Below are 16869 nucleotides of genomic sequence, written 5' to 3'. Positions count from 1 at the left end.
TCCGAATCGAGTAAAAATAATCCGCGTTATTGTAAAAATATCCCGTTAAAAAAAAAACGCATAAAAACAACCCGCGTAAAAAGCGACCCCTGTGTACACCAACATGCGGATATCATCAAGCTGATAAACACCTTAAGCTGCAGTGGGCTGGCCACATGTTACGAATGTAGAGGGAGCGATTAACGAAGATAATATTCAATAGAGAGCCCGACAAAGGGCGGTGACTCCATCGTATACCCCGCACTTGTTGGATGTGTGGTGTAGATAAGGACGCTCGATCGCGGGTGTTAGGGGCGATTAGAAAAGACTAGCCCATGATCGATTGAAATGCAGGCGTAATCTGGATTCGTCAGTGAGTTGTTAACGACCTGTTGCATGAATGCATACAAGTACTATGGTCCCAGTGACCATAAATGTGGTTAAAATCTCTCAACAAAAAAAAAATCCGAAATTTCGGTTTCGTGAAATTGAAGAGTTAATAATTTTCGCGAAATTAAACTTCCAATTTCGACGATTACAAAATTTTGCGAAATGTCGAATCAAGTTCCCGAAGCTGCGACTATAAATTAGAATAAATATATCTCAACAGATTTTTTTTTCACTAATAAAAGTCAGACTTGAAGGAAGAAACTATCAACCGGTAATTTGTGTTCTTGAATAAATGACTGGCTGTCCCCAGCCCTCCAAGAAACATTGCTCTTTTTTTAGTACACCAAACACAAACGGGTAAGATTTTTTTACTTTTGAGCAACATTGCATTACCTTTTGTTCTTGTGACCGCGCATTAGCCCAATAAGTTGAAAATATTTGAATCATTTTCGTGAATTTTAATGCAAATTATTGGTTTGTTATTGAAATATCAAGCTTTGTTATTCATATAGTCTTGGAGGAACAATATTTTGGTATTATTTTTTGTTATTTTATCAACTATTGAAACCATATTAAGATCAAAATGAGGTTTATTTCCAATATCTGGTTATGATATTATAATGATATTTTTTCCTGCTCGGGTATTCATTCAATACTCTTCAAATATGGCGACCAATCTTTAGCTGAGAATCTCAGCCTGAGATGCGTCGCCATCCAATACTGTCGCACGAATGAGCGAGAAGCATACTGAAAGGTGCGCTGTAATTCAATTAACTCTTCAAATACTACTACCAATTTTCCACCGCTTGCTGAGATGTGTCGCCATCTAATGCTGTGGCACGAATGAACGAGTAGCACGTGAAATGGTGCGCTTATATGCAAGTAGCTTGGCAACTACTATTTTTTTCATCGCTTTATTGCTTTACTCTTCTATGCGGAAGCGTTCCCCTCACTCAGCGAGGCTCGCTGCTGAGTCGAAACATGTAGACAGTGGAATGGAGCAAGGAAAATATATGGAAAAGCTCGACCTTGAAATTTTCCATCCATTTTCACCATTAAGCAGTGAAGCAACAGTACTAAACATCATATAGAAAAAATACTTACATTTGACCTATCCACCGACATATAGATGACTGAGGTGTATTGAGTCGTTCGTTTGCTATAAACATTTGAAATCTGACGTAACGTTTGCCAATTTCATTTTCAATTTTACCAAATGTAGTCGAGTATAGAAAACAAAGACGTAGTCCCACGTCAAAAAAACTAGTAACATGTGCAACATATGCGACGGTATGTGTGGAAATTGTGCATATGGTTGAAACGGCCATTATTAGATAGTCGTACTCCCGTAACAAGTGCAAAATATATCAAAGTATGTGTTGTTACTTGACTGGAGAAGAACTTTATTGCTTTTTAAGTAACAGAATTGTTATCTAAAGGGCTATTTTGCGTTATTGTTTTTAAAGTAATAGGGAAAAATATTGCGTGTAGAGCAAATCCGTTCTAGTTTCTTTCCTAATGAATTAAATATATTGAAAAATGTTGATATTCTGGTTTTAATAAATTATAAATATAAACTAGTATTTCAATTATTTAAAAGTCCTGTAAGTTCAACGTATATCAAAATATGGTACATCGAGTTTTTTTCAGGGTTAAAGGCAGTGAACATTTATTATTTTTGCCTTTCTCTTAGAAGGGTACAGCAATTTCTGTCAAAACCAAAGCTCTTAAGCTATGTCTTACGAGCCAAAAGTCTTATGCCACTCGACTTAGTTCGACTAAATGAGCATTATGTGTATTGTGTGTATGGTGAGCGTACCTAGGCTCTCCAGTGTCACTCATTTTTTTGAGGAATTTCGACAATATCAGTGTCGAACCAGCGATCATGTTACCTATTAAATTTTATAATTATCAATGCAGTTATTATCTTAGTATTCGACATTTTTTCGATCTCATCAAGACGGGACTCGAACTTCGAGCATGGCGTTTTGGACAATTAAACTACTGAGAAGATAATTTGCCCTAAGAATTGTCCGCTTTAGAGAAAGTTGTTTTCAGCATTGTTTTGAATTCAGCATAGGTTAGTTTCAATACTGCTAGATATTTTACCAAAAATATTTAAAATCTGTTACCAAGAAAGTATAGTTTATTTATGATTGAATAAAATGAACATGGTCCGCTCCACTTGAACACATAACTCAGAAATTTTAGCCTTGTTTATGAGGGACACAAAATTTTTCAATTTCAAAAGCAAGTTCAGATTATTTATAGCAGTGATTCTGACTTTGCACTTCCTGATTTTATCAATAGATTTTATCATAACCTAGAGAGGTTAAAAAAGTAGCAATAAAGAGAACCAGGATGATTGCGCATAACTTCTTTGAGTAAAACAACTATTCGTTTGTTGCATTTCAGCATTCCATTACAATTTTTACAATTTTTGATTGTTTTAACAATTTTTGATTTGTTTTAACAATTTATATTTATATTGATTTATGTTATGTTGAATTTACAACACTGTTTCTTTTCCAATTGCCACACCACATGAGTTGAAAAGTAACTTTACCTTATATTAAAAAAATGCGCGAAAATATTGAAAACTTTGAAGTTCACAGAAGAGTTTGTTTTCCTCGAGTTGATGAAAATGTCACTTGGTCTGGTCTGACTTAACACCGACCATATCAAAGAAAATTCCGATAATATACAAATTTCTAAATGCTGGAATGCAATCTGTAATTTCATTAAGGGGTTATATACCTTTTTAGTTTTCAAAAAACCGGAAAAAGATTATTACATTATCTTCAAATACAATATCTGAGCAATAGGAAAAAAGTTATAGCGATTTGCAACGCGCCTCGCCACGCCCGCATAAGCTAAACTTGAAACTTTACACGCGATTATCTCGGAATATTTTTTTCCGGAAAATGACTTTGCCGTGATCCTGATTGCGGGAAAACTACTGAGCCGATTTCCTTCATCTTTTTTTTTTAATTTTCGTTATAAAATTCGCCGGTCCTTGAACGATCGCTTTTTGAAACATACAGTTACATTTTGCTGCAAAAAAATTTTCAATGCAACTTTTAGCGCTCAAAACCTGCATTTTTTGGGAAAAACGTTCCCATTTGAACTGAAAACGAAATACTCATAAAAGCGATCGTTCAAGGACCCGGATCACTTCTAAACTAATGAAATAATATGAGTTTTTTGATTTCGGTTGATCCGCTGAGTCTCTATCAGGATCACCGCAAGCCTCTGCAAAAAAAGCGTTTCGGGGAAACGGCCATTACTCCAATAATAATTGGTATATCTCAAAATCAAACGTATTTTATTGTTGTTGATAAACTGAACTTTCAGAAAAATACCACTTTGATGCAATGAAAATGGTGCTATGCACTTAAAAATAAATTCAAACTTCCCTCATTTTTCTCGACCAAAAAGGTATATAACCCCTTAACCCTTTATAAGTCAGTGGCAACTATATTGCCACCAACAAAATTTATTTTTTTCGCTGCACTGAGAATATTGTTTTTAAATTTGGCTTAACCAAAGACTTCTAAATGTGTCTTAGAACACTTCACTTTTTTTCTAGGACTGCTAGAAGTGTTCAATATTGATTTTGGGATCATTTTTATGTGAACAAACCGCGATTTTAGACCGTCTTTAGGAAATTCATTTTTAATTTGGTGAAAATCCAACAAATTGGTAAGTATTGCCACCAACGTTTGTGCGGTTAACGGGCAGTGGCAACTATATTGCCACCAACATCGTGGCGTTAACGAGCAGTGGCAACTATATTGCCACCAATGTTTATGGGGTTAACGGGCAGTGGCAACTATATTGCCACCAATTTTTCTATTGATTCAATAGTGAATTTTGTAACAAAGGTACATTGGTGTTGTTCCTTCCATAAAGAATCCGTTTTATTGAAGTTAATGTCGATTCCTTGCGTAGTTTTCACGGCCTTACAAAGGGTTAAGCAGACAATGTACGCAGCAGGGGAAGCGAAAAATAAGCGAACTGAAATATGATACAGATTTGGGAAAAAATACCGCATCTCGACGGGACGGGTTTTTTAGCTTCCCCTGCTGCCCACATTGTCTGCTCAATGAACTTGAATGTTAACAGGTGAAAGCCGTTGTTAAAAATAGAAATTTAGTTCGAAAGAATTTGTAAGTTGTGGAAAATATGAGCTCACGAGCTTCACTGAATTTTGGAACGATTGGAACCTTAAATATGAATGAATGTTGTTCAATTTCTTTGTAAATTTTATGATTTCTTTTTCCCAATCTCCACGGGTGGCATGGGATAAGGATTCACTTTACAAAAATTACGATTTACATAAAACTTTCTCTAGTGTCCTGCAAAATCTTCGCAAACGAGGTTAAGTGAGTGTGATCGTTCTCAATTCTGCGAATCCTTATCAATCCTTTGAAATCCGCTGGTGGTTTCTCATTACACGATTCTCATTCGTAACTTCTAGTTCCATAGAGTCCATGGCATATACAGGGTAGTTTTAAAGATTACCTTTTCAGGATCGCCTACGAATGTATGTGTTTTTGTATTTATGTATATATGCATCTATGCTACATATTTGTATTTATGTGTGCATTTATGTATGTATGTGTGTGTGTGTTCGTATGTGCGTATGCAGTGTATGTATTTGCGAATGAAAATTTGATCTAAATTTATTGATTCAAATGAGATTCACAATGAAGCCGAATTTATAATCATGATAATTTTTATATCAATGCACATTGTAAGAATACTTTCTTGTCAGACCAACTTATAATAACCCCATTCATCTCGATAACGAGACTATTGTTTGGCTTGAAGAAAGAAGCCCTAGTCTTATGGGGAAAAATTATCATTTGAGTTTTTCAAGCATTGGGAGAAATTTTCCACTTTTGCAAGTAGGAAGAAAAAATATCTAAACTTTTCTGCAATCGACCGCATATAACACGAGAACTTTTTCTTTTACGGAAATTTGATAGAGACGAAAAATTTGATAGACTTGTTTCAGAACAACTCCATTTGAGAATTTGTTGTTATAACTCATTCAAATTTAATTTTGTTATTAAAAGCATATGAGAAAATACAAAATCATATTAAAATTGGTTATTTGTATTTCGTGATTCTGTAATTTTTTGGCTATGCTTTTCTGATCGGGTAGCCCCGCAATTGTCCTGTACACTAAACAGTTGGCAGCGAAGTCTTTTTATAATAAACAGAAAGTCGAATTGGAATGTAGCACCAAGGCTTTGCTTTGTTTGTCTAATAGGATGATTGCGCGAATTTTACCCTACATATTCTCGTCGCGATAAAATCGAAATTTATAATTCATGTGTAGTTTGTTATCGAATGAGAGACATAACACGTTATCTAATGACATAATTGACATAATAAAGAGATCTAGCGAAAATTGGAATTACATTTTATATTGTTATGACTAAAACGAAATTATTTGCATCTAGTGATCAATTGCATTAATTTAACGATTCTGAGGCAACTGTAAAGCAATTACATGAACGTTAATAAATAGATTTGTGATTCAGGCTGAAGAAATAATTTTGAAATTAACACTGTGTTTCAGAGCGTTGGATGAGATCGTGATTTTTAACTCTTTTACGCATGAACATAAATTTTCGCTACAATTGTACCAAACACCGACGGGGAAATTTTTCCAAGATAATCAAAAATCGGGGTATAAAATTTACGGAATTCCAAACCTACTGTAAACTTTGTACATACATGTATTTGAAGAAAACGACAATTTTTCGATAACTTTCTAGTTGATATCGCAATTTACTGTGATTTAACAAAAACATTAAGGATGGAAACGATCATACTATAAATAAAAGGTTTACAAAGCTGTTATCTACTCTAAACAATAGATTGCTTTAGCCCAATGCTTTCATAGAGTTCTATGACAATTCTTTTAAAACCACGCTGCAGCGTTTGTTGCTAACTGTTCATATTGAATAGTGCTGTGGCTCTTGTTTTGCGGCAATACAGAATCGTATGAGCAAAATTAGTTATTTCCTAACTAAAGTGCAAGAAAAAACTAAAATCACTTAGAGTTATTTCCGGTGTCCTATGGCGTTGCATTCTTTCACTAGGAAAACTTATTGACAATGATGCATCTGCTAGATAACAGCTACGAAAAAAAGTTAATCATTTCAAAGAGTAGTGTACGAGTTTTGCCATACTAACTTTTAAATGTGTTGAATCAGGCTAGCACATACACTTTAATTGAGATGATCTATGAAACATAGGTTTTCACTCTAAATAGTTTTATGGATTATATGAATAGATCATAGAATTCATTGTTCAATTTTTTTGTGCAGGGTGATTGATACTTGTGAGTAGGTACTAGCGTTGCACCGAATAATAGGGTTGAGAAAAAGTTTTTTTTTGTAAAAAGTACCTAATTTTTAGTTCACAGAATAATGGTTTTAACTTGAGCTTGGTTAGATTAATTCACTTCAAGCCAGGAACAAAGAGGTTTTTATTTTTTCTCATCTTATCATCATGTTTCGTTGAATATTCGGCCATCTGTTCAGCCGAATATTCAGTAGGATCGTAGCGCTATCCCCCCAATTTTCCTGCACATTGAACAATTGGCTGTGAAGTCTGTGTACAGTGAACAGAAGTTAGAGTTCCAAATCAAAATTCAATAAATTTGCAACTGTTGCAGCTTTTATTACTAAAATGTTCTACTTTGTTTTGCAGAAAAATAAGTACCGATCTGGTGGACCGATAACTTCCAGTAGATGCTTCAATTCAGAGAATTGACAATATTTTATATCCTGACTGTATTTCATACGGCACGCAATCTTTCTGTAAAAAAATTTAGCTCTGGAATATTTTTCAGCAGTTTTTCCGCTGTAACTTACGTAACTTTTTTGTGTTTTAAACCATTCGGTTTTTAATGTTTATTCAGCCGGTGTGTAAAGCTCGAAACTATTTTTAGTGTACAACATCGAACGATCTCTTGATCAGTTTTTTGCGTTTCTTGGATTGAAACTACGACAAATCGGCCATTTCAAGTTCAGGATGATGTTGAATAATAAATTGAAGGTGCCATTCATATAACCAACCTGCATAGTTATAAATTAATCAAATCATCGCTGATAAAGTTCTGATAATACCAACATAGAGAAATCAACAACTATCATACCTTCATATCTAATTGTTTACTTCAGTGAATCATACTGCAGTTTGGATAAACAAGCTGAGGATTATAAACCGAATAATATATAAACCGTTATAAACCTAACTGACAATTTAAAACCAGCGAATTTCTTTCAAAATAATTAATCATTCGTAATATTAGCTGAAAGATATCTAATCAATTGCGAGTTTTGCAAAGACTGACTCCCGCGTGTAAGTCACTTCCACGCTATTGATGTTTGTATATTCACAGATAGTCGTACCTATCTCGTTTCTTTCAAGTGGTTTTTGTTGACTTCCCAAGCGAAAGATTCGATTGGGTAGCTGCTGCTGATTGCCGGTAGCGCCAGTTGCATAGTCTTGTTTTTTTTTTTTACTTTATTTGTTTCAACTCTTCGAATGTTTAGTTTCGATATCGGCACAGGGTTGTAGTCTGTGTTATATAGATAAGGTCTGCTTGGTCGGGAGTTAAAGATGAAAGAAGGATGGACTATCAGAAGGACAGATAAGCGAGCGGGTGGTTGTGGCACTAAAAGGTATTTAAAGATTCCGTGGGGTGATATCGGTGATAGTTATTGATCGATAGAATTGGTGAGATGCGGCTGTTGTGATGCAAGTTACCGTTGACAGTCAATTGAATCCAGTATTCAGATTTTTTAAACGTTAAAGGATAACTAATTTTGTCCCAGAAACATTAAAAGTATGGAGACAAAAGTTGAAGATTTCTTTCGAAAACCATACAAGTGTTCTGAACGCAATGTGTTTTATCTCGCAGGGAATTCGTGATATTAAATGAATCCAGCTGAGCTCAACTATCAACCAGTGGCGACGTTCGAGAAATACGAGAAGGAAAATCATAAAATGGAAAAAGGAAATCCTGTGTGGCAATTTCTGGCAGGAGTTACTGGTAAGTAGGAAAAACGCAAATTATTTGTTGTACACAGAGAAATCTGAAAGTGCGATAATTTTCATGCATTTATCTAGTTTGAAAACTCTAGTATTAAAAGATATCTTTAAGCAATAAAAGTAAAATATGAAGCTAGTTGCTAGGAAGAGTTGGTTGTTAGGAAGAGTGAAAATTTGTTTTGGAATTATTTGAAGAGTCTCGAAATCTACTACAGTGCTTTTTTCGCTTTTATCAACAGTCGTTTTTATCATTACTCGCCAAATTCACACTCAATTTTCTCACGGTTTTTTTTTTTTCGTTATTATCACGCTTTTTAAAACTTTAAATCAAGAATAATGTACTTCCAGTTGTAGAAAATGCATTCGAAACATCATTTTCACTTGTGCCTTGGGTCCTTGCATGTATATAGTTTTATGAACTCAATTTTTTTGATCAATTTTCTGAGGCAACCAAGTGTCATATCTGTTACAAATAATTTGTGTCATAATTTTGGGAAAAATGAACCGTGAAATACGTATTTCATTGACTTTGGAGCAAAAATTACATATTATTAGAGCAGTTGAGAAAAAAGATCTGTTAACAACTCAAAAAGCCCTACAGTTTGGTCCTGATAGAGCTTGGATTTAAAAATTATAAAATCTAGCGGTTCCACAATTTTACATAAACAAGCAATAGACTCTGCTTAGCTATGGTAAAGAATAGACAGTACAAATCATATTGATAATGCATGTATAATAGCCGGGAGAAAGTCCGCGAAAATGCAATGGAGAAAAATATCATAAACTAACCTTTTCTTGTTTATTCATTTTTATTTTGAACTTATATCCCCTTCAACCATGAAAGTGCATCATTTTACTCAAAATATCATAAATTTAAATTGATTCCATGAGCATGAGCATGAGCATGATTGACCGCCCGCGGTTGCTACTCCGTTATTGCCAGATCAGCTGTAATTACACAGAGAACCAACAGATGATGCTTGGGACCAACATGCATCCTCAATGTGTAAAAACTGGTGACCTTAATCTTTATATTAGGCAATACCAGCGCCGGCCGCATCCGAATGCAGGTCAAAGAAGGAATTTGTATAGGAAAATGTTGACGTGATACTCGCTTATTGGAAGCCGAGAACACCTCTGCACTTCCACGAGAAATCACTGGGATGTTGGAGAAAGGGCAAGGTACACAGCAGGGTTCGTTTTGGTAAACGATGCGCTGATTTCGAGTGTCGGGTTCTTTAGAACAAGTATCGCGCGAACAGGTTTATTATATCCGTCACGATATTCATAATGCGATTCGAAGTCATTCAGTTTGACAATGTAACACCGCAACAATAAATCGTACGCAAGGATACTGGACCTTTGATCAAATTGGGACAACTTCAAATGATATGATATCTCCTCGTAAGGTGATCCTCTTTACACCGAAATCAGTTGCGCGTTGTTCATCTATATTGGATAATTCGACCTCATGGAGGTACCGACGCGGAGTCTCTAGGGGTTCGGTCAACCGGACATTTTCTACCTAACAGATCGACCAACGACGTTTCTCGTATACACTTTGTCTGCTCCAAAATAACGATAAGATACCGCGAAAAACGCTTATTACGAAAACTAACCATGAGCAAATTTCTAGCCAAACGTCGCGATCCTCTGCGTACGACGCACGCGATGTAGCCCATGCTACTCGTAGCAATCAGCTATTTGTCGATCCCGAGTCAATCCCAATCCCGAGAAGAAACGAACGCACGTCGGCCGTCGCGATTCTTGGGAAGGTATATATCGCGTTTTCGTTAATCGCGATATTTATCGACCGGACGAAATCTTCGGTTAAACAGTCACAGTGAGACATGAACAAGTATCTGGGTATACCCCTCGAAATCATTATATTCCGAAAACGTTAATATAAGTAAAATTCTCCCGAGCCGGAAACGCGGTTTACATCGAAGCACTACGACATTTCACGCCGATTCTCTCTTAGTTGTCGATGCGAATGTTGCCTATTAAACAAAATGCCGACCTAGTCATTATTGGAACATAGTATACAAAACATAAGCAGCCCAAAAGCTAGAAAAATCGAAAAAGTGAAGCATAAGATTTCATGTATTATCCACAACAATTGCTTTCGAGGTGAACACATGTTTGGCTGAACCCTACTTGAAGATTGACCGTGCAAAAACGTGGTAGATGACGGATTCGAGGCATACTATGCGTCATGTAGGCTCATTACTAAGTTGAGCTACTCATTACCTTGGGTGTGATCCTGTTGGAAAGATAGAAAAATGGCAAAGCTTGGTGTATCTAAAACATTAAGTGCAAACATCAGGTGTAGATGTACATACTAATCCAAAGTCTTAAAATTATTGATAAGACCAAACCAATCATGATTATTTCAGGCTGACTAAATAGTCATCAGATGTCAAACTCAACTTTATTGAATTTTCTATTACCTGTCATGCGAGAGTCAGTGCGTTCAAAAATTCATTGCACACGACATATCAGTGAATACATATCAATTAATCTATTCCACCATAAATTCTAATAAACAATACTATTACACAAAACTACACGAGAAAAAGGCTCCAGGAAAACACCTCAATTGCACTCGGTTTCCAATTTGGACATTCAAAACTGTAACAGTTAAACATTCATGACGAGCACAATCAAAACGGCGTGCTACGTCGTTCCGCAAACTGGCAACTACGTGGTATTCGGTGGATCATCACATGATGTGAACCATATTCGAACGCGGACCATTTAGGAAAATAAATATAATACCAAACGCAAATCGTGTATGTCGTATCGAGCCCATTGATAAGTTAACTCACCTGACAATTCTTAGTGCTTTTACTTGTGGGAGAAAAAAGTAAAACAGTAAAACATCATCGCACAATCTGGTTTGCAAACAAAAAAAAAAACTACTCGCAGCCGAAAAGCTACCACACCTCGTGCACCCAACAGATCACACATTCACACTTCTGCCAAAGTCCAAAGCCCGCTAAAAACCACTACACACAGAGCCTATGCATTCTTGATACAAAAAAAAAACATATACTCATCTGTTTTATTTTGGTTATGCCTATGCCAGCGAAATAAACGCCGACTAGCACAGCGCAACGCTACTCTCTCCGCTCTTCAGGTAGTGCAATTCTCTTCGATCACACCACCATGCACTCCATTTTCGCACGTTAATAATGAACCGCTAGTCAGCGCGACGCACGAAGTTGGCACTCACACTCACGCAACCTAACTTGCCTTACAATTTTCAATTTGATTTCGTGGATAAATTATAACTTTCACTCAAGAAACACTGTGTTTTTCACAAAACCTTCACTTTTCTCACTTAGATGAAGCATCACAGATCACAACTTTACACTTTTTAACAAGTTTGACCCCTAAAATCACTTATAAATCAATGACTTTAACGGATAGCTTTCGGGGCACGTATTATCAGTAAGCCTTGTTGCCAGCCTCTCTCATCATAAATTTAAATTGATTCCAACACAAAAAATTATCATTTCGCTAAGCTCACGTTTTCGCCAAATTCACGGTAAAATTTTTTTTTTTGGCCGTGATAAAATCGAAAAAGCACTGTATCTACATTATTCAGCTGAACTCAATGTGGCATTATTGTCAGATTTTTCATCAGCATTGTGTCACCTTTTAATGGCACCCAGTTTGTAAGACAAAAATCTACTATAGCGCGTTATTCGACCGATAATTGACTTGAAACTCATTGGGTCAAAATAATTCATCGTTGTCCATCAAAATTTTTTTCTATAGGTACCATTTAAAAACATATGTTACGAATGTCGTTTAAAGTCTCTTGAGAATGATCAAGATGAGTGTACAAACTAAAGCATATTATTTTTTTCTCTTACACAAAACTCAGGAAATATTTTTTTTTCAAGCATAATGGGTTTGCGGCGTGTAATTTATATTCAGCATTCCCGAACGCACTCTTTCACAATCATATTCCTAACATTGTTCTTCCCCATATAATGAAAGGCGATCATAACACAGTTTTGTTGATAGCATGACGTTGCTCAACCCTTCTGTTTATTTATGAATTAATACTAACAAAACCAATCTGACTTTTGTTTTTCTGCAACTAGTCAATCTTGCTTCGGTGGCGCTTGGAACCTGCCTTGGATGGACATCTCCGATGGGTCCGGTGTATAATTCTAACGATACCAGCATAAATCCGCTGGACGTTCCTCCAACAACGGCAGAGGAATCATGGATTGGCTCGCTGGTTGCGCTGGGTGCTCTTATAGGTAATAAATGCTACTTTATTCCACTTCGATTTCGGTTTCGATATCAAGCATCCACCTAAAGTTGTACTCTGTCAACTTCAGCTCCTTTCATTGCTGGACCACTGGCAGAGAAATTCGGCCGCAAGTTAACCTTGCTCGGTAGTTCCGCTTTTTTCATTGTGAGTTGGGTCCTGCTGCTAACAACTACCACGGTCGGACAAATACTGGCAGCACGATTGATTCAAGGTTTTGGCGTAGGTTTCGTGATGACTGTGCAGACAATGTACATAGGTGAGATCGCCAGTAACGAGTACCGAGGAGCACTAGGTTCGCTGATGCAGTTGTGTATTGTTTGTAAGTATTGCCAATTTGCAAAATCATACCAGAAGCCAAACCCTAACTTAATCCTAAAACTTCCAGCTGGTATTTTGTATGTGTATTCAATCGGACCTTATGTGAGCTATTCCGCTCTGCAGTGGGCCTGCATGGCTTTACCAATAATATTCGCGGCAGCCTTCTTTTTCATGCCAGAAACTCCTACGTTTTACATTACTAAGGGTCGGTCAGAAGATGCGACAGCTTCACTTCGTTTTCTGCGAGGAAAGTCATCCGATGGGGTTCAGGACGAGCTAAAGGAAACAACGCAAAGCGTGCAGGAAGCGATGCAAAACAAAGCCAGCGTTATGGATCTGTTTAAAAGCAAGGGTAATATTAAGGCTCTGATCATTTGTGCAGGATTAATCAGTTTTCAGCAGTTGTCCGGAATCAACGTGATCCTGTTCTACAGTCAGATGATCTTTGCTAAAACGGGTAGCAGTTTGGAACCTGCTGTCTCAACCATTTTGGTTGGCGTTGTACAGGTACTTGCTAGTGGTGCAACTCCACTGATTGTTGATCGGCTAGGTCGCAAACCAATCCTGTTGGTTTCTGCTGCTGGCATGTGCCTTGCCCATGGAACCATGGGACTATACTTCTACATGGATTACATTAAGTCGGATGCAGTGGAGAGCATCAGTTGGCTACCGATTTTCTCCTTAATCTTTTTCGTCACGGTGTACTGCGTCGGGTTCGGACCATTACCGTGGGCCGTGCTGGGCGAAATGTTTCCGGCCAACGTAAAGTCCATCGCATCTTCGATAGTTGCGTCGACCTGTTGGGTGCTGGGTTTTCTCGTGTTGCAGTTTTTCTCGACGCTCGACCAGGCCGTCGGCTCCCATTGGTCGTTCTGGATATTTGGAATTATGTGTGCGGTAGCGTTCGCGTTTACCCTGACCACCGTAATGGAGACCAAAGGTATGAGCTTACAGCAGATTCAGGATAAACTAAACGAGTGAACGGAAAGATAACCTAGTTGTAAATGTTTTGTGAATTTTATGAACAAAACACTAACTCGTGATATGTGTTAAATTCAAATGTGTTATATTTGTATAGGTATTGTGCAAAGATTTCATTGTTCAAAGTTAATGTTTTTGCACACAGCTCACACCAATGTTAAGTTATGTAAACGGTTTGTTTAGAAACTAACGCGATTTAAAAATGTAATTTTATAGTCCCAATAAAAAAATTGAAAAAGATCTTGTGTTTAGACTTTAGTTCATATTTTACAGATATCTATAGTGTTTCGTAGTTCATATGAAGCGTGTGTACCTTATGCATATCTAAATTAGTTAGTATATCACTAGTATCGACTGATAAGTCGCGATTTCTGCTTCAAATGCGTCATTGGATATTTTCGTTCGTATATAGTGTAAAGGACGGGTTCAAAAGACCATTGAAAGTTCGAAATCGTAAGTTGAATGTTGATTTATTACAATTATCTGCATACTACACAATTTAGCCTTAAAATTATGCTTAACCCATTAAACATTATTTTTTAATCAAGCTTAGATTGATTTTGACTCAGTGCACGATAGCTTGGATCAGCAGTATCATCTTGTTCAAGGGGTTGTTGCTTGCGGTAATAACGATGGAAGTCCAGTAAGTTAATCTTGAGCTCCGTAGCTTGAGTGCAAAAAAATATGTTGGAAATATTGTTTCATTCTTAGGTCGTTGAGTACATACAAAACCTTGAGGCAGCGTTACCGGATGACGGAGAGCTCATCGAAGCCCCTAGAAGACTATGTTGAAGCAGCCATTAAGAGCGCAGCGGAAAGTGCTATTGGGCTCGTCAATTGAAGAATCGACGTAACGATTGGTTCGACAAAGAATGCCAGACGATTCTAGACGAAAAGAATGCAGCGCGGGCATCGATGCAGTAGCGAAGGACCCATAAAAACGTCATGCGCTATGGACAGAAACGAAAACAGCAGACAACTTTATTCGGGACAAAAAGCGCTGCCTGGAAGATTTGGAGTGTGAGGAAATGAAGCAGCTCGTTGCCGTGTTCTCAGGAAACACGTGAATTCTCCAAAAAACTGAACGCATCCCGCGCAGGCTTGGTACCGCGAATCTAAATGTGTCGGAATAAGGATGAAGGAATCATAACAGATGAATGGCGCAGAGACAGAGGCTCAAGACGCAGGAGGAACGACTTCGTCAGCACAGCGAATAAGGGAGACATACCGCCCCCCAAGGTTGCATATTCAATTTAGGGTACTTTTTCGCCGCGTGCCGACAGCTTGCTTAATAAGTTCAATTTAGAAACACGATGTATGACAAACTTGTAGCCCCTAAGTAGAACTACAAGTTTGTCGAATAGTGTAATGCTCTAACTCTTATGTCTGAAGCGTAAGAGCCCATATTCAGTGCAATATTAAGCCAACATTCGCGGTGAATATTATAATATTCACCGCGAATATTGGCTGAACATCCCGCTGAATATGGGCTCTCACACTTTAGGCACAATAGTTAGAGCATTGCTTTCTTCAACAAACTTGTAGCATTACTTTGGGACTGCAAGTTTGTCGTACATCAAGTTAGAAAATTATACTTGTAGAGCGAGCATATCAGCACGTGGCAAATTGAATAAAATTGACACCCCAAAATTGAATATGCAACCTTGCCGCCCTTCACACGATAAATGAAGTTAGGGATGCTATCAAGCCACTCAAGAATATTTGTATATTTGTATATTTTACTATAATTTATCTGACAATAGTCTTAATAAATAACAAAAATCAGATTCAAGTCATTTAACATATTTGACAGGTTTAACCTATGCACAAACTTTCGTGATGACTCGCCGAACTCAAACAAATCTTCAGCACTCAAAAAGGTTCTGATTGCGGCGGTGATTGGCTCCAAAGGCAACCAAAGGATGTACGATTATATGCAGTTTGCAGTAGGCCAGTCGATCATGGAAGTTTGGAAGTTTAACTGGAACAGAAGCGACGGTGAATCAATCTCGCCATTCAAAATTTTGGCGACAAATACAGCTTGCTGAATGTTCCTCTGGTGTTCAAGTGGATCAAGGGCCCGGATTAAGAGTTGTGGGGGCCCGGGGGCCAAGTAATATGTCGAGACCCCTTTTCAGTTGTCAAAATTGCAATTAAGGAACATGTCATACAAAAATAAAAGTTAAGAAAAGGTTATAGAAGGATTGCATAAGTATCGTCTTAATTTCAGTTTTTTTTTTGGAGTGTCACTAAATTTTTTGTTGGAAGTGAAATTTTGTGGGGGCCTCAAGATGTGGCTCCCCTGACCCCCCCCCCCCCTTCTAGATCCGGCTATGTATGATGTATCTGTCAATCTGTCAGTAATCGCTAAAGACGTGGATCAAGTAATCGACAGCGGTCAGGATACGGTGGAAGGATAACAAATCAGCTGGTAAAGATGGCATCTTAGCGGAGCTCATCAAGCTGGGCCCGGACAGGTTGACTTCCTGTCTGCAAAAAACAATATCGCACGCTTAGCCTGGGGCTAATAGCGGTCTAGATCAACTAGATTAGTTGAGAGAATTTGTTATCGATATTGTTTTTTGGCACATTTTGCCTGTGTAGAATACACCGATACACCGTGCCCCAGAGCTGAGTCGAGAAAATTTCCAGCTCGAAAAAGATCCTTGACTCGATCGGGAATCGAACCCGATATCACAACCGTGTGGGAGAGCTAGCCGACCGACATCGCTAACCACAGAGCCACGGGGATCGCTTCCTATCTGCACCAGCTCATAATCAGGATCTGGGATACAGTACAGTTACTGGAGGAGTTAAAGTAGAGAGTAATACAA

At 37.5% G+C, this 16869-nt stretch overlaps 1 protein-coding gene across 5 annotated transcripts in view; it reads left to right on the top strand.

Annotated features, from left to right (window-relative positions):
* LOC129718841 (facilitated trehalose transporter Tret1-like) overlaps positions 1-14275 on the top strand; it is a 99325-nt gene extending 85050 nt beyond the window's left edge. For 4 of the 5 annotated variants that reach the window (XM_055669962.1, XM_055669964.1, XM_055669963.1 and 1 more), the window contains exons 2-5: positions 8315-8446; positions 12561-12722; positions 12804-13055; positions 13122-14275. In XM_055669962.1, coding sequence (XP_055525937.1) covers positions 8332-8446; positions 12561-12722; positions 12804-13055; positions 13122-14035 — 1443 coding nt within the window. In that variant the 5' untranslated portion in view covers positions 8315-8331 and the 3' untranslated portion in view covers positions 14036-14275. Of the gene's footprint in view, positions 1-8080; positions 8240-8314; positions 8447-12560; positions 12723-12803; positions 13056-13121 lie in introns of those variants that run through there. The other variant, XM_055669960.1, reaches the window with a different exon arrangement.
* The last annotated feature ends 2594 nt before the right edge of the window (positions 14276-16869 follow it).

The sequence above is a fragment of the Wyeomyia smithii genome, chromosome 1 (genome assembly GCF_029784165.1).
Source record: "Wyeomyia smithii strain HCP4-BCI-WySm-NY-G18 chromosome 1, ASM2978416v1, whole genome shotgun sequence".
NCBI classification, from domain to species: domain Eukaryota; kingdom Metazoa; phylum Arthropoda; class Insecta; order Diptera; family Culicidae; genus Wyeomyia; species Wyeomyia smithii.
This window is presented reverse-complemented; position numbering and strand designations above follow the sequence as displayed.